This window comes from Cebidichthys violaceus, unplaced genomic scaffold (assembly GCF_023349555.1).
Source record: "Cebidichthys violaceus isolate CVI_PGR_0920_01 unplaced genomic scaffold, fCebVio1.0.p SCAF_16, whole genome shotgun sequence".
Taxonomy (NCBI): Eukaryota; Metazoa; Chordata; class Actinopteri; order Perciformes; family Stichaeidae; genus Cebidichthys; species Cebidichthys violaceus.
In genome coordinates this window covers 3,390,757-3,414,483 of record NW_027176329.1, presented here as the reverse complement: position 1 = coordinate 3,414,483, position 23,727 = coordinate 3,390,757, and the positions used below count along the sequence as shown (strand labels likewise).

The following is a 23,727-nucleotide window of genomic DNA, read 5'->3' as shown; positions in this document are numbered from 1 at the left end:
GATAAAGAAAATGAGTTAGTATACAACGACTCGTGTTCATTTAATGATCCTGCAATGAATATTGGCAGCAAATTAGATTTTCAGTGACTGAAATGTCACAGTGCAGGATATAGCATGGACCTTATACCCTATAACTCTCATCCTGATCCTTATAAGGGTATTAAAGGAGCTTACAAAGCAAGACAGAATCACTCTTTCCTGAACTAATCCCCCAACATGAGTCAATCATTTCACATTGGCTTCACCACAACAGAGTTAAAGGGACTCCACATCTCAGACGGTCAGTGAACGGACTCAGCAGCTCTCCTATTTGCATGCAAATGTCACTTTAGCTGAACATTTAATTTGAAGGCATCTGGCGCAGCGAAGATGATTTCAGTTCAAGAATCTCCACGATAAAGTCAGATCACCGTTGAACTATCTGGTCCATGTGGTTGTATTGGATTCAGTTTTAAGTGGACAAAATGTTTGTCTGATTATCTATCAGCGCAGTCTTTTTGTGCTTTTGGTGGACTCAATCAGGGTTGAAGTAAGACTCCGACAATATAGTTTCCAACCAAATTAAAATTCATTCTTTCAAAACTAAAAGAAAAATCTGCAATCATTACCTTTTTGGCGCTGTATGCTATTGATCTTATTGAATCAATCATTATATAATAGTTCAGCAATGGCAGGGATGAATACAGACATCTTCATACAAGTTGAAACTGTATCAGCTGCCAGCAATTTAATTGCACTTGATAATTAAGCAATACTATGGAATCCTAATGAGGGTTTTTTTCCCCTTAATTGCAGAGGAAACTAGGAATTTGGAACATGGCTACTGCCACTTATTCCTAATTTCCCCCAAACAGAGTAATGTCTTACCCACCATCCTGCTGCTCTCACTTTTCATTGGTGAGTTTTCACGAATCAATTGGAGTCGATGTTCTCCGTAAGCTAACTAACATCCAGTTATCTTCATTTGTTTCTCTTTGTGGACATCTCACAAGGCATCATTGTTCTACAACACATTCATTAAGTTTCTATTTGGTTTTGGCCTTCAACAAGTCATGATCATTGCTAGGAGCGCTTTAAGCCTAGTTTTTCTCACAATGGGAAAATCTGAAATACATTTCTGGTCCAAAGATCAAGTGGAGAGGGGTACATTGGTAAATACTGTGACCTCAGTATTTTTAGAATCCTGGTTATGGCTCTGTTTATTGATTTCATGCGTCTTGAATGTCAGTGGAGATTTTTACTTCCTATTGTTCTTCATCAATGACAAAACTGATTTTTGGGGGAGACAATGACTTTTTGGCATGTAAATAATATTATTAATAATAATAATAATAATAATAATAATAATAATAATAATATATAATATATAATTAAACTGAATCACTTCTTTAAAATCTCATGAGTCCAGTCGGAAATCCTCTTCTGTAGCTGCAGTCAGTGCGAGTAATGACAGGAAATCAGGTTGACAAATAGTTAGGCCTAGCTCTAACACAATGGCCTCGTGTTTGTTTGCGTGGTTCCTCAGAGGTTGCTCTTATGTTGTGTGTAGTAACCCAGATAAATCCTCTTTTTGGGGGGACTTTTTCGGGGCTAAAAGCAGGGTCCCCCCCCTGCTTTGTTCCCTCAATCTGGTTACCGGCTCTGAGCCAATGAAGCGGAAGACAATGGAGAGCTTGGGATGAGGCTAAAGGCCAGTTGCAGTCGTGGCCTCCGCCTGGCTGAACTCATTTCAGGGATGATTTGCTTTGACTCATATGAGCTGCTTGGATTACTGTTGAGTCTCTTTGTTCTTGATTGGGGAAGGGGTCAAAACAAGCTCCTGAGAGCTTAACAGTTCCACGTAACGTGCCCTCTGACAGATTTAAATTTGAACACCAGTGCTGTTGCTCATATCTGTGCCCTGCACACGATTTCACGGTTCTGCTCGAGATAGATCTGCTACCCCGAACTGAATTTGTTCAATTGCTGTTTGTGTTACAGTGGCTCCTAAGACTGCTTATTTTTCTCATTTGACATGAACAAATTAACCTTTTCATGGCACACGTCACTTCACATTTTAACACAAACCTAATCTATAATTTTTCTCTCTGGAGTCTTGACAAGAGGCAGTGTTCCCTTTTTCCATCATTCTAAATGCGATAATTGATTTCTCGATAAAACAAGCCAATAATAGTAAACATTTAATTAGATTATTACCTGTTTTGTTCTCTGTTCTCCCTCATTGCCACCTTGTTTCTCCATCCTGCTCAATGCGATAACATTAGCATATCTAAATTGGATGTGCTTGGCTGGGCCTGTAACACTTGATTCATCAGGTCTTGTCCTGGGTTTAGGTCAGGGTGGAAATCTCATGTACAATGATGACGTTCATTTTCTCTCTACCCTACACTTCATCAGGGGTCCTTACAGTACCAATGAAAAAAATGCTTGTGGTGTGTTCAACACTACAAGAAACTCAAGATTTTCTTCTAATCTGAACTGCCTTGCTGAAGAGAGAGAGAGAGAGAGAGAGAAACAACTAAGATGGTAAAGTAAGTCAAAAACCATCCGCTTATCATCTGCAGCCTCATGTTATGGCAGCAGCTCTGAGTTATGATGATGCTCTACTAATGGAGACAGTAATAACTCCTTTATGTGCCTCTGTCAGCGCTTGAGTGCCGAGAGGGTTTTATTACATGGCTCGCTGTGATATGTTCAGTCTCTAGCACAATGCACATAAGTGGTGAACTGAGTGTTTGGAACAGCAGAATTAATGTGTTGTGCTGGATTTGCACTAGCTGTGATATGCATTTGTGTGCCTGTTGATCAGAAACCATCAGAGAGGAGGCTTTTGCTCTAATACACACTCATCATCATCTAACCTGATACATCTCTATGGAGACCTGTGATATATCTCTTACACACACATGCATAATATTCCTTTCGTGCCAAAACTCAATTTGATGATGTACTCATGGCTCCGGTGAATCCATCTAAGAGAAGCCTTAAATACCCAGCATGCTCCTTCACTGGCCGTGGGAATAGCTCTTCATAGTAGCTCTTGGCTCAAACATAGAGAAGGATGAAGAAAGAAAGAATTGCATAAATAGCACATAGCATTTTATTACACAATCTGTAAATTTGGTAGCAGCTAATTTACAATATGTGTCTTGGGGACGATAGAATTAATTGTGGAGCTCACCCTCTATGAGCAATCAACTTTATTTAAAGCAGAAGTCAGCAACCTTTTTGATATGAAGCGCCACTTATTTTAAAATGGTCTTGTTAATTAGTTTAAGGTTAACATTAAGTATAACTATGACAGCACAACAAATGTTAAATCTCCAGATATGTAGTTTTATTTCTTTCACATAGGCAAAGTGCATTTAAAAAAACACATTTCTCTCATAATCAGGACGTTGTAATTATATATGAAAGTATTATACAAGAAGGCTGCCACCCAAATACATCGACATCCAAGTTGAAATCATGAACCTACCAACCCTTAACCAATATTGTTCATCAGCAATATTTGTGCTATGCAGTGATGTTGCCTCCTGAGTCATTATTTACTTTATTATAACACAGAATATTTTACAATGTAGGGTCTGTTTGAACTGGCTTTACAATGCATTCGCTCTTCATTAACTTGGTGAACACAAACTTGTAGACAGATGTTCCTGCAGATGTTTGCTCACGGTCCTCATTTTCATTATAATCAATGAAAAGGTACAACCCAGTCGTAACAACAGTCGTAACACTTCACTAATCAGTCACATTGTTATAAGAGGTTACAGAATCCATTATAAAGTGTATTTATTACCTGCACAACATTCCATGAAAGTGAAAACCACGTTCTTGGGTGTGGAACACAGGACCACAGGATTCTGTGGAAGTCCTGCAGTGATGATGTCTGATAGAGGTGACTCAGCTTCTCCACATCTTTGACATGAACTCTCTTGTTGACCAGGACTTTCTCCTCTTCGTGGAGTGGAATTGACCCTCGAGTAACATCACAAAATATGTGTAAAATATCAAGCTAAACAGTTATGTCCCCTGAAAAATCAGGTACACGGACTCACACAATATTATCTTATGACATAAATCATCTTTTGCTGGGACGTGTCTAGTTGACCTATTGTCGGCAGTATTATGAAAGGAGACCAGTTGATCAGAACCAGAAAACCAGCGACGTAACAGTCATGAAAATAGCTAGAAAGTTGGCCAAACCAAAGTGGATAGCGGCCGTAACATTACAGCTTGTAATCACAAACCTACCTCCTCACTTCAACTCCATCAACGATATTCAATCATCGTCGTATTCTACACAATGTTATGCTGCGTTCAGACCCCGCATGTCGATGTGTCCTTGAGCAAGACACTTAACCCCAAGATTGAGACACTTAACCCCAAAATTGCTCCCGTAGCTGTGCCTATGAATGTGATAGAATCTGATAGGCAGGTGTCACTTAGCCTCTGCCATCAGTGTGTGAATGGGTGAATGATGATAAGTAGTGTGAAAGCGCTTTGAGTGGTCGGAAAGACTAGAAAAGCGCTATAAAAGTACAGTCCATTTACCATTAACCATTATCAACTAAGCCACTTATTTCCGCCATTAACCATGGAAGAAATAACCTATTTCTGCTTAGTACTTGTTGTGGAATGTTCAGATATCCCGGGAAACGAAACGCCGTCTTGTCTGGGTTCATAACATCATCCGGAGGCGGTCAGTGGATTTTATCGAGTTGTATTCACTGTGTCTAGCAAGCCACACGTTGGTTGGTTTACTACAGCTGTATGAACACAAAATAACAGATTTTGATGCCAATTTGTAAAAAGTTTAAATTCATGTTTTGTTTCGACGACACGCAAATAACTTTTAAAATACCTTTTTTCTCAATGGAGCTTGGATCGATTGGCGCTAGGCTAACATTCTAATTCAACAACGGCATGACGTCAGTGATGACAGGAGGAGCATCTCAACGCTGATAGGCTATCTATCGTGACGCAGCGTCATGCGAATTTCTCGCCCGAGTTGAAAAAATGCGTTTTCTCACGTCTTTGCCTTGACTTTGTATGCAATCTACTTGCGTGAAAAATTTGCACCACATTTGGTGTGAACACGGCATTAGGTGACAGTGGGGATAAAGCTGATTAGCAGAGCCATTACGACACAATAACGTTAGCTACCAACTTAGCCAAGGCTTACAGCTGAGCACTGTGCAACATCAAGCTCTGGACCGGAACCTGTGCTAGTAACGTTAGCTACCTTGGTGGCAGGGGCGTTTCTAGGATTAAAAGAAAGGGGGGGGGGGCTTAGCCCCAAGGGGAGAGGCATGTTTGCGATTTATTTTGGGGCCCATTTGGGGCCGTGGATATCCATTGTTTCAGACAGTTCATAGATTGGTTCAATCAGAAAGAGTGTGATTTTGCTCTGTAGTTTTGCTTGCATTCAGTATATGATAACACAAGAGACAGAATTTCAGGGTCATAGTGAAATTTGACAACACAAATATGAACTTTTCTCAAAGAGAGAAATAATTTTCCTGCTTGTAAAGGAAAGACGGATAAACTAGCTTTCATATCAGCTTCACTCCCAAATCCTAATTGTTAAAGGGACCGCACACAATGGATGGAGAATGGACCTGACACTGTCAACTTTTGAGTTGTTTACTTGTTTTATTATGAGCAGAAGGGAATAAGATTTTGATCAACATTTACATCTGTTTTGTGGTCCGTGTAGTTTTTACATACCAGTGATATTTTATGCTCATTTGGACACTATCAGTGAGATAAAGATGAACTAGTTCAGTGTCTAATATACCATTAACTGATTATAAACAACAACATTCTATAGGGACTGAAATTATTGTTTCAAAATACTAGAGAGATATATTAATGCAAAGAATAGAGAGATGTCGATAGTTATTTCTTGTATTTTGAATTGGCTTGTTCACTCTCTTGATCACTGGAGACAGTTTCTAACAAAATAGCTAGCTAGCTAGTTAGCTTAGTGTTAACATAGCCCACTACAATATTCCCTTTCATTTGCCTTTACAGATCTTTTATATTTACAAACATATATACAACACAATAAAAGGAAAGGGAAAAAGAGGAAAAGCATAATAGGACCTCTTTAATCAAGGTACATTGTGTAAAATGTCAGTTTTTTTCTGGGAAGCTAAACTTAAACATATATTTAGCATGCATAGTAGTAGAAAACAATTGAAGAAAGATTATGAAACAGTATAGAAGATTTTTTAACAATTTCTGGTACAAACCCCACCCACTTCTAGTATGAATCTGAGTACAGAGAGTATTTTACACCCCTATAATATACTAAACTAGTACTAAACTATAGTATGCTGTACCATTCGACATGACATGCTAAACTCTGCTTCCCCATGACTAATTGAAGTCTCAGGTTCATCTAGTATTGTTATAATACAATATAATCTAACATTATAATCTGTTTAACTGTATGTCATTAAGCAGCGCTGTCCTTGACTTGCTGCACAGGTCTTCCTTTGGTACTTCTGCTCATTACCAGTATCTGTTTGTCATTTTAAATGCACAGAGACTGTAATCCCACCCAGCAGATTCCCACTAATCAGGGTCAGATTCAAAGCCCTTAGAGCACTGATAAGCCCTCCTTTAGCTCCACTATCACTCTGGCTTTCTCCTTGCTCCATATTATTCCCTCTTGAGATGCCCTAGTGACCCAGTGTGACCTCTTGTCCGTGTTACAGGCTGTCCTACCAAATGGACACCTGGTCCTGAATGGCAGTGGGGAATGTGGGAAGTGCCACACATTCATGCAGGAGCTCCTAGGATCATTGAACTTCTGATGAGGATTCCAGACTGGTTGTCTTATTATCTGGACATTATCACAGGATTATTATTCTTAAGTTCCACAAAATGTCATGATGCTCCTCATCAGAGTCATTACACGTTACATTTTTAAATTCTAAATAAATACATTTCAAATGCAGCCTTCTATGTTATCTTCTGATTTTAGAACATGCATGTTATGACCATTCAAAGTTTGTGTGTTTATGATTATGGCTGGCATGTGTGTCTTAACAAGACGCCAGCTGGGTAGTTTGAAAAAGAGGGGGCCCACCATGGGCGGTACTGGGCTAATTTGTTGTGGGGTCCACAACGTAGCAGCGGGTGAAACGTTCCTTTATTAAGCTAATGGCTGTGAAATGACTGAAGGGGCCTAGGGGGATTAGGTAGGCTGTGCAGAGACCAGAGAAGGTCTGGGGGGGGGGGGGGGGGGGGGGGGGGGGGGGGGGGGGTCAAGACTGGCAGCAGGAGTGTACACATGATGTGGCCAAACGCCAGTAGAAGATGAGGAGCTGCTAACAGTTTGCAAATCACTGGTTACATCAATTATTGGAATTAAAGCTACTGTATTGTATAGATGTTTGATGTCTTTTTGTGACTGACAATGCATTTGTGTTAATCTATGTACGGTTTATACAGCTTTCACTTTGGGGAGACAATCCTTCAATTACGTCCTTTAAAATTCAGTTTTCATATTAAGATTGCAACTTGTTTTGTGTTATTTAATGAATGGTGGTGTGGAATTGTTTGTGTGATCACAATATGTTACTTTTATTTAGCATTGACTCCACAGGGTTCTCACGTAGCAAATTTTGTGAGTTAGTGAGAAATTATGTCCACATTCAGCAAGTTGTATATGGCCGATTGTACATTGTCAACATGATGGTTATACCTAGACTTGTCACAGATCCTGTAATAATGTGTTTGCCCTACTGCTCTTGAAAGCAATTCTTGAGGCTGCTCTCATGACTAGCCCCCAAGTCCCTTTGCAACAATAACAAGTTTTGTAAGAAACATAATGGTACTTAGATTATATTTGTATCAACATAATAGGGAAACTTTTAAATGAATGCATTCTGTAAAATGTTCTCAGACAAATTCATCCGCTTGAGACACCTGTGTTTTAATGGATATGTTTTGGCCCTTAGTTAAATATTAATAATATCAACACTGATTTAAAGCACCAGACAGGGCCTGTTTGCTTTTTCAATATTTAACCAAAACCACAATCTTTCCAAACCTTAACCAATGGCTTTAGTAGCCTGAATCAAACACAATATGGCAAGTATGACGTGGATGCTGGTCCTATTTTTCACAAGATGAGAAAGGTTTTCCCAAGGCTGTATGACCCCACATCATACAGACATGCATACCGACATACACAAACAAAAGAAGGTTTGCAAGGAAATAACAGAGAGAGCTAGAGATCCGAATGCATTTTGAGATAAGTCTGAGTTTGAGCTGTCACATATAGCAAAGGCACGCTAGACAGATACATGATCAATGGGCTTTCAACATGTCGACAGCTGTGGCGGCTGCTAGTAGCTAATGGTGCTAACAACTCGAGCAGCGCTAACAACAGCAACAGCTGACAGAGCTAACAGTGTTTTACCTGGTGGGGGAATTGGAGGGTGGGCACTACACTTACCCCACCACCACGACACCATAGGTGGGGATGGCATATAAGAGCGGCGGCCATTAGCTAGCCAGTGGGGCACAACAAAGAGACCCACATGCACTAACATGCACTAAAAGGCACACGCAGCCGGCTGGACTATGTAAACACAGAGACGATCAGATTACAACACACTCGGAGGTAGAGAGATGTTATTCTCTACTACAGAGCAATACAAAACACAATGTTGTAATAAAAGGGCCATGAAGATTTAACAACAAGCACCGGTTCAGTCATTATTACATGACAGACAGATCCCCCTAAACTGTTTTAACTTAAGAAGCCAAGAGTCCCATGCCAAGTTCTTGTCAGCCTTTACAGAGGAGCAATATAAAGCATCCTGACTGCAAACATTGAAAACTGTCGTGGGATGTGTATGGCTCAGGACAGGAGGGCTCTACAGCGGGTGATTAAAACCACCCAGAACATCACTGGTACCATCTGATATTGGTGAGAAGAGGAGCCAGCGAAGAGCCAAAGGGCTATTAAAAGACAAAACCCACCCGACCTCAACCTGTTCACCTACTGCCGTCTGGAGAGAGATACAGAAGTATCAGCTGCTGAACCACCAGACTTATTAAGAACAGCTTCTTTCCTCTGGCTGTCACCCTCCATATATAATGAAAATACTTGTTTTTGTAATTTTCCAATGTAGCAAAATGGAATTACAATCTGAATTCCGTTGTGCAACCCTATTGTACAATGACAAATACAATTTTTTTTAACCTCGTTACCTTGTAGATGATCCCAGTCAACAGAGTTCTGCATGTTCTCCCATGTTCCAGATCATTGGTTTTCTCCCGTCAAATCGGTTTCCTCCCACATTCCCTTTCAGATTGAACCACAGCGAAAGAAGATATTTTAAGAGGATGTCAGAGAACCTCGTCCCCCGATCTCCACCTCAACATCTAATCACCCACATCTTATTAAACCTCCTGTGTACACTGAGCATCTGTGGATCAATACAATGTCATCTGTTCACTACAGAACCACTACTGCTTCTACAGACAACTCCCTCTGACCTCACACACACTTAAGTGTTTCCTGTTTATAAGAAACAAACACAAACATATTTTACAGAAAAAAAACAGCAGCAACAAAACAAACTGCGATCATAAAATCATGTGGATGGTTAGGGTTTTATTCGTCCAGGTGTTGAGATAATCTGACTCCACCTCAATACAACAAATACGAACAAATTTACGTCTAAAAGGGGAGCCATGCATGCAGCTTTATCTGAATAATGTCAGATTTTTAAGTGATGTTACTTAACCTACATGACAAGGTTTCTTGAAGATTGTATTGTGTAGTGTTCTTTCTTTGTGAACCAAACTCCAGAAAAACTGATGGTTTTAGCCCTACTGGACAGCCTCTAGGAAGTTAATTTGGGGTGACCGTGGCTAAGTGGAGAGCATTTCAATCAGAGGGTCGACGATTCGATCCCCGGCTCCTGCTCCGCTAGTCTCATGTCAATGTGTCCTTGAGCGAGACACTTAACCCCAAAATTGCTCCCGTAGCTGCGTCTACGGTTGATAGATACTGAATTGTAAGTCGCTTTTTGATAAATGCGTCTGTAATTACTGTAATGTAATGTAATGTACTTTCCTCGTTTGAAACATGTACAATTCAGATTGCATATAAATTGGATTGAGGATGAACCCTTTCTAATTTAAAGTATGTATTTCTGCATTTTTAATTGTATTCATTTGACAGGGACAGTGCACAGATTCTTCGCTTTAGAAGCTAATTTACATCTGTAGTCACTGAGCAGGAAACAGTGAAGAAGAAGAGGTTTCAGTAGAGGCATGTTAAACCAGAATGTAAAATGTTTTATTATTTGCATGTCACTATAGTTATTTATTCCATCAACTGTTCTGACTTTGTTTTTTGTTTTTGTTTTTTTAAACAATCGATCAGACCTATTTACATGTCCCCATTCAATGAAAACTATAACCACGTATGAAAGGACAATGCTTTTAGGATGAGTGCAGTACCACGATTCAGCCACCAGATGGAGACACATTGTTTTCACATGAAGGCTGAAGATGCAGCAAAGGTTAGACAGGAATCATGGCTGTTTAATTGCTGCTGGTTCAGTGAGTTTTGGTCATAGAGAGACACGACTGATACCCTTGGATCTGTGCAGTCTCAGCTTTCATATGGACACATCCTATCGTTTGTGCGGATTGCATGAAGAAGCAAAATCTCTAGCATCATTATGTGTACATACAGCAGCAGTTTTTACTGTGTGCTCATATAGTTGCTGGGTGTTGGATTTTTGTTTTGGCAGAGTAGGGTGGGTAATGACATTGTGGGATTTGTAGTTAAGGTGATTTTCAAAGTCATGCATGCTTCCTTGTTAGGACGGGTCCTTACAAGTCGTGTCCTACAGAGGTTAGGCAAGACTCCTTCCTAGCTTTCGAAAAGTCTGACTTAACTAAGCTTGACTGAGGCATCCGCAAGGACGGTGTCATAGTAGTCTACTTTGTGATCTTTAATAACAGACCATAAATAAATGTTTACTCGGCCCACCCAAGTAAAGTCAATGTGTCGGAAAAACAGCAGGCTAACTTGCATATAAACAGCAAAGCAACATAAACATGGAAAAAGTTACAGAATCCAAGATTGAAGTTGTGTCACGGACACTTGGTATTAATCCACCCTGAGTTTCACTTTTGAAGTTAATCCTGCTGTGTCCTGACCCTTATTCAGAAAAATTATTTTTGTGGGGACGTTTCAGTCAAAAATGAAAAGGTTTATCCACATCCTCAGATGAGGATGGGAGTACAAGCAGACTATTCTGTTGGTTCTTGGTGCCAGCATTTCAATTGTATTCAATATTAGTTATATAGCCCAATATCACAAATCACAAATTTGCCTCAGAGGGCTTTACAATCTTTACATCCTCTGTCCTTTGCATCAGAAAAAGACAACTCTGGGATCCCTCTCACAGAATGTGCATATGACAGCAAGTCCAGGTGTAACCCTGATCCATGAAAACCTGCGAAACAAGAAGGCACAGAGACTCTGGGGAAGAAGTTGGTTCCATGCATTAATGGGAATCAATGAATACAGATGCAGAGGGAGCTGAGTGTAGCCTAGGAAGTCCTCCTGCAGTGTAGGCAAACCTGAGCCAGCCCTAACTATAAGCACTATCAAAAAAGGAAAGTCTTAAGCCTACTCTTAGATGTGGTGAGTGTGTCTGCCCCCCCCGGACTGATACTGGAAGCTGCTTCCACAGGAGAGGAGCTACATTTTGTGAGTGCAGTGCTCTAGCAAGAGAACAAGTAGAGTGCTTTGCTCGTACCATGTTACCACTTTGATGATAGTGAAAAAATGACATAATGGTGGACAGAGTTAGATTCACTTGGTAACTCTAAATGAATGACAACCAGCTGTAGGTGATTCTATGGCACACAAAACCCATAGGATGTCATATCCAATTTACTTGTGATACTTTAAGTACGTTTTGTTGATAATATTTCTTACATTTACCTGGAGTGGAGTATTTTCACTGCGGTGTTAGTACTGAAGTACAGCATCTGAATACGTTTTCCATCACTGACCTTGTGGATTCCCTATTTCACTTCCTTACTTTTTGGTAAGTAGTATTTTAAGCCATTTGTGTTGTCCATTTTACCAACAAACACACCTCCACCTGCCAGATCGGAGTGCAGAACAGCTTCACTGAGCCCTTTGAAAAAGGGATGAGAGACGAGTGAGAGGGAGGGAGGGTAGATAGGCTATAGAGGGCGGGCGTGTGTGCATGTGTCTGTGTGTGAGAGAGAGAGAGAGAGAGAGAGAGAGAGAGCGAGAGAGAGAGAGAGGGAGAGAGAGAGATAGGGAGAGAGCGAGAGAGAGAGAGAGAGAGAGAGAGAGAGAGAGAGAGAGAGAGAGAGAGCGAGAGAGAGAGAGAGAGAAAGAGAGAGAGGGAGGCGCTGCATCAACCCGGCATACAGCAGCAGCAGCAGGCTGGGCTTAGGGATCTATTGTTCCCTGTTTTATTACTGCCAGACCCTGTTCTCGCTCATTAAGGATCCAACAGAGAAAGAGAAAGAGAACGGACGAGGAGAACGCCTTTGCCTGGGATTACTTCTTCTTGGTCGCACTGGTGTGGACAAAGCAGAAGCAGAAAACACACACACACTTCAGTCTAGCCCCCTACCTCGGGCCAGGCTTGTTTTTCCCCCCCTTGACTGCATTGGGAGCTACAGTACTTGCCGTGCGGTGGCCATGGGGCTGGCCAGCAGAGCTGTGGGGATGCTGGGGGTCTCGAGAGAGGCACAGCTCCCCTCTCTCTGGAGGATAGCGCTGCTTTTCCTCTCCATCTGGGAGATGGATGCACAAACCGCAGTGGAAACTAAACCCCTGTACATCTGGCAAACAGGTACGGTCCACCGTCTTTACTATTTCACCACCTGGGGGAGGTCCTGGAGAGGCCGAGTCGCTGTATGGATGTCCCATCTACTACTACTCTTGCAATAAAAGCGTATTGCAGCGTGCAGTAAAGCTGGTGAACTTGCTCAAAGTGTTCTTCTTTATGGTTCTGGTGTCTTTATTTCCATTGTATTGTAGTCTTTACTTTTTTATCATTTCATCAAACCATCCTGCAAATGAAGGGAACCTTCATTTAAAGCAAAAGTTTCTTTCCGACACCTCTTCTTTTGCAGACATACATGTGGCAGAGGTTGATGCATTGGAGCCATCTTGCTACTGTTTTAGTGAGGTAACATATTTACTGCAGTCCCTGAGGTGAATGTCTCTTTGCCCCCAGACTGGGGGGGGGGTTAGAGGAGTGTGCATGTGCTGGCTGTCTTTTGGCTGAGCTTGCCCTGTTCTGGACTGAGGCAGCTGGGACTCCTCGGCTGCCCTGCGTTTTTCTATTGACTCATTTATCACAGCTTGACATATAGTGCAATTGATGAGAAATGGTGTGTGCACTGTAGCTGCATGTGGCTCTTTCCTGAGACGGGGGAAATAAAGCACGCTGTACTCTCCGTTGTACATGCAGCAGTGTTTTAGCGCAGATGCAGATGTTTGATTTGTACAAAAGCAACCCAGAAGTGAGTTATAAACCAGCTAGTTGTGAATAGAGTAGCTTCACAGTGTAGGCAGCTGTGCAGTACAATACAAGGCTCCTCGCTGCTGCTGCTGCTGCTGTTTTGGGTGGTGCCTCTCATTGGTCGAAGCTTATGCACTGCAAGAGAGCAGCACATGGTCAGAAAGACACAATGCTGATGCATAGCAAAGCGAGCAGAGTGAAGGAGTGGGAGGAGTGATGGGAGCCGGAGTGTGGGGGTGAACCCCCCCCCCCCCCCCCCCGCACCCATTGGGACAGGGGTGCCCTTTGGATGCAGCTAGAGATCAATGTTTTCTTTCACTTCTGCCTAATCTCTCTCTGTTTCGCCGGATCAATGTACTGGTTTCACTGGGATCCTGACAATGCAGCTCAGCCTGGGATGGGATCAATGGTGACTTTGGGTGGAGTCAAAAATGTAATCTACTGGTTAATAATCTGTGTTTGTGATATCCAGAATGTGCATGATGTAATTACCAGAGTGCTTTTTATAGTCCACCAACATATTCTTGTTCATTTTGTTTGAGCAAAGTTGTAACAAGAAAGAAGTCATTTAACTGTCGATAATGTTTGTGTGGTAATTTGATTGGAGAAATACCTGCTCTGTGTATTTTCTTTAACATTTGATGTTTCTGTTTAATTGTCCAGCATTGCTTAAGCAAACAGAGGGACACTGAGAGCTTGTTGGCCTTAGAAAGTATTTAGTGTAAAAAAAAAAGTGTTAAAATGAATTTGGCACAAAAAATAAAAAAATAATAAAAAAATACAAATAGGTCAAACTCTCTTTACATTCTCTGTTGTTTTACCTTAAATGATGATTTGTTGTCCTCTTGACATTATATTGTTGTTTACCAGCTGCATTGCTCACACTCTGTAAAGGAATGGAAATCCTCTGGTATTATGCGCTGTACCTCCCACCGTGTTAAAGCAGGGGAGGAGATTATGGGGAGAGAAACCAGAGCAGATTGGCCTGACAAAGTTAACCTACATACCATACAGACGTGTTCATGTGTGTCTCCTCTTGGCTTAAGTGCGCCGGCACTTGATGCTAGTTTGGCTAGCTGACCGGACGGCTGAGATGAATGGTGGTGAACCATTTTTGACTGTTTGTGTGTGATATTTCCTCCTGGAGCCCCAGTCCTTCCCCATGTGCTCAACAAAACACCGCATGAGGCTTTTCCCTGCACCTCCTGTCTGGGTGCAGGAGCAAAGATGAAGTCTGTTCACTCCTTAGAAAAGGAGGTGCAATATAGATATTTGCAGTGAAGAATTAGCTTAACACACACCCCTGGTACAGATGGGCGGCTGGAATTAGCCCAGTGGTTTCAAATAGGTTACTCCACCGAGTAAAGCGGGGGTTTGGCTTCTCCAGAGACGGCTCTTCCCAGCAATATGTGCGGAAGTGCCAAAGGAAAGAGTGCGGTTTCACTAAACGCTTTAAGGAAATATTAGTATTTAATGCATTTAATCATCCCCTGTGGACTACTACCAAAGCTGATCTGTAACACAGCCAAAAATGTTAAATGAAACAAACAATAAGTCACGTGTGTCGCATTAATCCTCTACATGTAAGGGATTTTGTAGCGATGTGTGATCTGACACTGTGTGTTAATGTCTTTTGGCAGCGGACCTGCTGGTATTGTCTCTGTTTGGAGCACAGAAGCCACGGACAGAAGGTTGGGGGATTAAATTCCTGTTCCTCTCTGAGTGGAGATTGCAGCTTGATCTCTTGGGTTTCGTCTCACTGTCAGCTAGACCGGAGAATGGAGTGTCTTTGTTTGTTGAATTTTTCATTTTTTTGGATAAATAGTTTATTGCAACTTAAGTCAGGAATCTCCGAGTAAGTTTCAGTAGGCAACTGAACGCTTCTTCTCTCCACATCACACTTGAGTACGTTGCACAGATTTAAGATGAGCACAGAGCAAGTACTGGTATTCACATCGACATATAGTCACGGTGGAACCGACTTGTTTTATTTTGTAGTATTTTGATATTCTCAATTTCACAGCATAAGAGAACATATGTTTTTCAGTTCAGTAGTCTGTTGTGACCTCTAGACCTTTGGGCCAGTGTACTACACAAGTCTTTGAAATGTCCCTTATTTTTTAATTGACATTGCTAATGCTACCTCAGTTCCTAGCAGGAGGACTTTGTCTGTCTGTGACACAACAACTGGTGTAATAGTAAAGATAGTGTGTGCAGTCACTTATGTTAATATGATAATATTGGTATGTCCAATCTCTTGTGGGGAGAGGCTGACACAGCGGACGAAATACTTGGAAGTATGTGGTGGAGAATGTGGGTTTTCACTGCTGATAGACAAGAGGGTGGATACTCAGTTTAACCCTCAGCACAAATGATGAGCGAATGTTGAACTGAATGTGCATTTCCTCTCGAGTCTCCTGCTGGCAGCAGGTGGCGGCTGAGGTGGATGGCGGTGGTTGGTCGCTCCTTGTCACATCATATCTTTACACCCCAGACGCCAACACGGCGGTGTCCGGGAACATGGCCAGTTCAAACGTTGGTGAAACATTTAAACGTGTAAAGATCACAAGGTGAAACTGGAATATTGATAAATATGAATATGCCTGTAAATCATATTTAGTCAGAACATCACAGGGCTATGAAGAAACACATCTCACTAATAAGTGGTCATGGCGACATTGAATCTAGAAACACAGTTCATAAACAAACCCCAGAGCTACGTATATCCTATTTGAGAGAAATAATCTGTTGTAAACTCTCACACAACAATCACAGTTTACAGATCAACTTTAATCTGCTGTACTTACTGTTAATGTATTGCAAAGACATTTCTTTTAAATCCACTTTAAACAGCACAGGGAATGAATTTCCTGAGGCAGCTTCACATCTTTGGTGTGCAGATGAAACATAAAAGTAACATATCCAGCCTCGCTGATTTTTGCTCTGTAGGCATGTGCCTGAGTTTGCTTTAATTTATCATTATGATAGAAATGTTGAATAAATATAATAAGGTGATCAAATAATGACCAGCCTTGCTTGGATTACGATTGCAATCGATTGCATTGCAAATTAATTTGTCTTCAAAATGTTCATTTTGGACAAGACAAGTCAAGACATTCAAAGCCAATTTGAACCTCAAAGTTCTCAGTGTCTTGTCTTATGTAGAAAGGAAGAAAGCTTAGTCCCTCCTTGTGGACCACTCCTGTCCTGCTGCAGTGTATATAGAAAATAATCATTTTTGGATGAATGGCATTCAAAGGCTGACAAATCACAGTTGCCTTCAACAAACAGGTAATGGTGCTGCATACTTTCATGGTGCCCTTATTGATGCTGTCACTGCACTCCCATCACCACCACCACGACCAGTGGACACCACAAGGCTTGACACGTCTTGGTACTGTGCAGGACAACAAAAGTCTTTGCAGAGTCAAACAAGCTGGAGCAACGACTGATGGTAATTAGTGGGGCAGTTCCCCTGTAAAGACCCAGTCAGCTTCAGAAAGACCGGATGAATGGAGGCTATTTAGGCCCGTTTAAACCTCACACACACACACACACACACACACACACACAGACACACAAAGAACAACACAGTGTCTCTGTATTGTCCTCATGCAGCGTGCGGCTCTGTTCAGGCCCTCTGCCGCAGATGCTCATGTCCATGTGGTGCACAAAAGAAAGAAGAGGCTTCACCTCAAGTCACATGACCCACTCTTTGTTCTTCCTCCGATGTCCCCATAGCATCCCCCCCCGCCCCCCCTGCCCCATCACACCGTCACCACCCTCTCCCTCTCTCGAAGCGACCTTTAACCTCAGGGCTGAGAGGGGTCTCCAGAGGGTATCGACAGTGAAAAGGAGGCGGGTGTGGAGGGTGAAATACGGCAGCTTCTGCAGATCAGGTCTCAAGTGCTTAATTCAGCCATTTACACCAGTAAATATAATAAGGTCCTGGTGAAGTGGAGGTCGACTGATGTAGGTTTTTAAAGGTGACAGTGATGCCGATACTCAAGGTGCCAGTTATGTGTGTATTTAAAGCTGAACTGGTCAATATTTTCTAGGGCCGTAACAAATGTTATCTTTTTCAATTTTAAGCTTCAATTTAGGTTTTGAATGATGCCTTGAATGCAGTGGCGGGCCGTGTGTTTTAGACCTGGGCCTTCAGTGTTGTCCTACTACAGTTGAATCTCCTCCTAATAACCTCATTATGACGCCACAGCTACTGGTTATTATTTGTTTCTGGGGGTGTAATAATACACGTATTCATATTGAACCGTTCGGTACGAGGCTTAAGAACCGAACAATACGTTAGAATAATACTAGTAGAAGCTTAAATTGTGAGGAATATAAAGTTTTCGGTGGACTTTGCTCAAACTGGCAACCCACCACGTCAGAGACACTCTGACCCGGGAACAAAACATTGTACCCCAATGAGGCGCGTGTGTTCTGGGAGGCTATGCTAAACTAGCTTAGCAGGAAATCCAACAAGCTACGAAACTCTCCCCGCAGCGATTAGCTGTTCCCTGCTGATTCAAACAGGGCTAAAGCAATCGCCACACAATCCTCATTTCTCCAGACCATAATTCTTGCTTTGTAAAAGAAAACAAAAGCCCAAACAGAGAATCAAATGTCCGACCCTAACCCTGCGATGACGGGATGCATATAGTCAAAATCAATGTAGCTGTGCAATGAGAAAATAAGCTAATGGGAATTATAATAAGAATATAATAAATAATTAAATTATAAAATAGCTATAACTTTGTGATTCTGTGTAGACCAGCAGAGAAGGCTTTGCTGGCCCTGACGGCCCACCACTGCTTGAATGCCTGTCGTTTGAGACATCATCATCTAAAAAAAAAATTCCATACTTTCTCTAAAGCAATTCATCAGATTAAAAAAATTCATCTTTATTTTGTTGAATCAACTTTCTTCAATGCAGTGATTCTCAACTGGTGGGGACCCGTTTTCAGTGGGTCCTGGGCCTTTGCCTGAAAAAAACAAATCCTGTGCTTTTTTTTTGAAGGGGATTTTTTTATGCAGCGGAGTTATTCACACTCCCTAACAGTATTTGGCGTTAATGCCTTGTAATGCTAATACACACCGTATTTCACAGTATAGAAGAACACCCACAAAGTTTGTTTTCATGCTAATTGAGCGAAACGCAAGTACGACACCGACTACATGAGAGATGGATTTTCTTACGTTGAGGACAAAAGAGGATAAAAACCTCAGTGTGTTTTGTGCAGCGAGGTTCTGGCACCAGAAAGAATGAACACAACTCAGTTATTATGAACTCAGAATGCTATTTTATCACACGCCCGCCCTAACTTGTGATATTTTTTTGTTAGCTTACCCAAACCCGCCCGACCCACTGGCATCACTATTACACAGCCAGCACTAGAATCTAGTTCTACAAATAGCATTTTACTGATGATATTAGTGTTGCCTATTCTTTTATTGGCAGAAATAGCTTTGAAGCACAAAAAAACTCATGCAAAAAAAGTTGAATTTGAATAAAAACAAGAATAATATAAACAAGTCTGTATAATAAACAAGCGTATACCGTCATATTACTTTTGACTCACCCATGTTTTACTTTGGTAAAGACTGAAAGGGTCAAAAGTAACAATGCCCATCCGTTTAAAATCAAATTACACCAAAGTCGTTCCACATTTGTACAAAATAACAGCAGGTATTGATCGAACATGCATGTGGTTGATCACAACAACAACGTGTTTCTGTCTGTAACATTACCTTTTAAAACGTTTATCTGAAAAGTGTTACTTCAGTATCGGCTCTGATATATGTAGTCTATCTACCGACTGCATTTACAACTTTAGAATTGCATGTAGTAGGAACTTCTTTCGTGACAAGTATCTCACGTTGTATACACAATGACTGCTGAAGTAGTGTGCTGTAGAGCTGCAACGATTAATCGCTTAATCAATTAGTTGTCAACTATTAAATCAATCGCCAACTATTTTGATTATCAATTTGTCTGTTTGAATAATCTTTAAAGAAATTAAAGTCAAACTTCTCTGATTCCAACTTTGTGAATGTTAATATTTTAGTTTCTTTACTCCTCTATGACAGTAAACTGAATATCTTTGAGTAGTGGACAAAAAAAAAAAGACATCTTGGGCTTTAGGAAACACTGATTAGGATTTTGTGACATTTTATAGACCAAACAATTAATCAACAAAATAATCAACTGATTGATTGACAAAGAATAATTGTTACTATCAGACACACAGTGACCTGCTGTTCACATCCCATGTCCTACCAACAGTCCGCAGTGGTTTCTTTGGTTTTATCTTCCAATAATGTTGCTGTTTTTCCCAATGCAGTATGACTTTCATTTCAGCTAAAAGCTTGAATACTTCTCCCACCGCTGCTATTTCAAAACTGTTGATCCTGACTATGAGTTTGTCATTTTCATAACTTTGATTAGAACCCATGAGTCTTGGACGTATTAGTGACTATCTTGCCACTTTAGATAATAATAATAATGTCATACAACTCGTAAAATCTATTAATCTTCTGATTTTACTGTGGTAGCAAACAACCGTCTTTCCTTAAATGTCCGAATGTGTTGATGGACCTCGACGTACTTCGCAGCATGTGCAGCTTTTTTTTTTCTTTCTTTTTTGAGCGCTTCTGATGAACCCTTTTCAATGAAAACATATGGATGTTCACAAGTGATTAAGAGGTGTTTTTTGTGTTGAGCAGACACTTGAGTGTGAGATTGGCCATCCAGAAGGAGCTGGAGGAGCGCTATCAAGGCATAATGGAGGCGGGTGAAATTATTTCTGTTTTCTCTGGGATTCATCAAGTGCCAAATTGCAGCCATTATTCTGTGTGGGCTTGAAAAAGCTGCATCCAGCTGTTCAATTCTGCCTGGCAGGCCATCCCAGGTGGAGGAGAGGTTTGTGTGTATCTCACACTCTCTCACACACACACACACACACACACACACACACACACACACACACACACACACACACACACACACACAGGTGCACAATACACACCACTGCTCCACTAAACTCAGTGCTGTGTCTTTGTCATTATCTCAGCCGTCTGTCTCTAATCATCCCTGTAATCCTCATTAACATTTACACACTCGTAGTCCTGCTTTTTCTTACTTGACAAGTAAAAAAATATTTATGATCCGTTAGTTTAGCATTGCAACGCCCTCACAAAAGCTGAATGACACTTCGTCTCGCACCCACCTCCTTGCTACATTATGCTATTTATTTTATTTCTCACCCACACAAATAGCTACAGCAACACGCACACACACGCACACACACACACACACACACACACACACACACACACACACACACACACACACACACACACACACACACACACACACACACACACACACACACACACACACACACACACAGGGATGGGCTTTGCGCTGAGTGTGTGCATGTGTGTGCTGTGTGCCTCATTACTCTTAGTGAGAGGGTTGACAGTGGGGGAGGAGTGTTGCTGTCAGTATCTCACCTGCAGGCAGTGGACACAGGGAGGCTGAGTAATTACATGGGAGCGAGGTTTGTTCGATCCGGGTGCGACTCCACTGCATGGCTGCCAGTTTGTCCGTTAACTGACAAGAGGCCAGTGCAGACAAAAAACACACTCAGGTTTGACTGATAAATGGTTTTACAGATGTATGGGGCTGACACTGGCCAGGTATTAACACAATGAAATGTCATGAGAGTGGCTGGCAGCCCTTAGAGGCCGCTTTGTTCATTACACCCACGATAGGACAGTGTTAAGCAGACCAATAACAGAGTCTAAGTTAAAGAACGGCTATAATTGGTGTTTTTCACGGTGTGGGGATAAAACTGAAAAGTCGGTCATGAGGATGCGCTAGAGGGATTTCAAATAAACAGGGTTCATCCTCTTTCATTTTGCTCAGCAAATTTGAACGGTTAGTTGTTGAAATCTGCTGTATACAAGGGGAACTATCGGCCCCATCGCTGGAACTAAAGAAACAGTCTGGAAGAAAGACATAAGAGCCATGCTCTGGAATCACGACTATCCATAGCAAATTTATAAAAAAATGTGGCCATTAGTTTTTAAGTACCTTGTCATGTGATCGTAGTGGTCTTGGGTAAATTTACCCTGCGTTAAGCCTCACCAGAGACTGTTACTCCGTCAAACTGTCGGAGCAACCATGCACTAACTGCCCTTACTGCATAAATATCACATCTTTGAAAAAATGAAAAAGCTATTTCAGAGAAAAGCAGAGAGAAGGGTCTACAATATGCCTTTGAAGGATATATCCAGGATGTCAAACCGTTTCAAGAGTGAAAACAGACTGAAAAGATAAAGATAGAAGCTAGAAGAAGTAAAGCCGGGTAAGTCTTTATTCACTGTTACAATCTTAACAAGAAGATCTGAAATGATTGCAAGAGAGTCTATGGAGCAGAGCTGCATAGTTGTCGGAGCCTGGTCAATGTCATGCTTTGATTGGCCAGGGGAGTCAACAACATCTTTAGGGATCATCCTCTTGGGACCATGAACATACACAGCACATTGTGTGGTATATAAATAATGGTATGAACTGAATTTCCCGCAACAAGTAATGTCATCTACAGGTACAGTTTGGCCATCTATTTCAATGATATTCAGTCACTATAATCTCTGTAATCATTCTTTGGGATACCTTGTCATGGAACGTATTAGTCACGGGTACATTTTGGCCTGAATGTGGTGGTGGACACAATAACAATAATCGTTAGGGGTTATCCTGAAGGGACCATGAACATACGCAGCAAGTCTCATAGTAATCTGGCCAATGACAATATCTTGCTTCGAACCAAAGTATTGGATGGACAGATGGATCAACTTTACTACTCTTAGGCACCATAGAAAAGAAAAAGAAGACAACCAGCTCTTCATGGTGACTTTTATTTTATTAAAACAAATTGAAATGTACAAAAAGATGTCAGGAATATGGGACACACTATCTGATGAGCCGCTGCTGCAAGCTACCATCATCAAACATAATGTAGCTATGCTGTCCCTGCCTGTTCCAGTAAGCAATTATTTTTGGATGGTGTAAGTCCAATGAGTACAGGGTTGAACTTAAAGAGTAATAATGGCCAGTTTGGTGTCCTATTGCCTTGATTTTCAGTCACTATAATCTCTGTAATTAGCCGTCAGAGTCATTGATCTCCAAACCTATCAGACCTAGTCATGAAAAGACAGAGATAAGAATGGAGGTGTGTGGAGCATGTGGTGAAGAGGCAGCACTGTTGAATGCCAAGCAACTGTTTGTGTGTTGGTGCAGCTAGTGGTCCAGAACAATAGCAGTCCAACTAACCACATTACAGTGATTAGCGATGTCTTCCTGCTCTCAGATAAACCCTTGTTTCCCTCTGACTTATCCATGCTCCCTATGTGGCTTGATTAGCCCTGGGAAACGTGCCAGGGGATTGGCCTAAGCAGCATAATGAGCTTTTCATCAACCTGCTTTTTCTTCTCCATGCCATCCTCTATTTGCGCTCACCCTCAGCTAAACCTCACCTCAAGGATCCAAGGATTCAAGGATTCAAGGATCATTTATTTTCATTATACAACACAGGGATGCACAATGAAATTCAGTTGTAGATCTGCAACACAAGACAAACATGACAAACAAAACAAAATAAAGTGCTACATTCCTGTAGTGCATTCCTTAAATTTGCATTAGGAGGAATGTAAAGAACAACAATTTTCTGGGCAGATAATATGGCCGACATCTTAACATTACATATTTAACAACAGAAAAACATCACCTTTGACTGTGTTTGAGCACCAAGTATCATTGATGTAAACACAGAGTCCACCTCCTTTAGTCCCACCGGAGTCCTGCGCTCTGTGCTGCTGTCCGCCCCTTCAAGTGCAGCTTGGTCTGGGATACCACAATGGAGTCAGGTCTCTATAAAGATGTGGGCTCAACATTCACCGATCCAACATTCGTCGCCTGAAGTCTTATTCCATCCATCTTTCTGCGACCGGACAACAGACAGTTGATATGAAGCTCTATCGTAAGTTCAGTCAGGAAGACAATGCTCTTGCATGTCAACAAAAAAAATACATGGTTAGCCTATCATCTTGCTGCTGTCTCTTTTAAATATGATTGTCTCTCTAACTTCAGTACGTT

The 23,727-nt window shown here is 41.4% G+C and overlaps 1 protein-coding gene across 1 annotated transcript in view; it reads left to right on the top strand.

Moving 5' to 3' along the window:
* The first annotated feature begins 12,393 nt into the window (after window positions 1-12,393).
* The window catches only part of thsd7aa (thrombospondin, type I, domain containing 7Aa), a 140,550-nt gene continuing 129,216 nt past the window's right edge, over window positions 12,394-23,727 (top strand). The window contains exon 1 of the mRNA XM_068710764.1: window positions 12,394-12,890. Within this exon, the coding sequence (XP_068566865.1) occupies window positions 12,737-12,890 (154 nt within the window). The 5' untranslated portion in view covers window positions 12,394-12,736. The remainder of the gene's footprint in view (window positions 12,891-23,727) is intronic.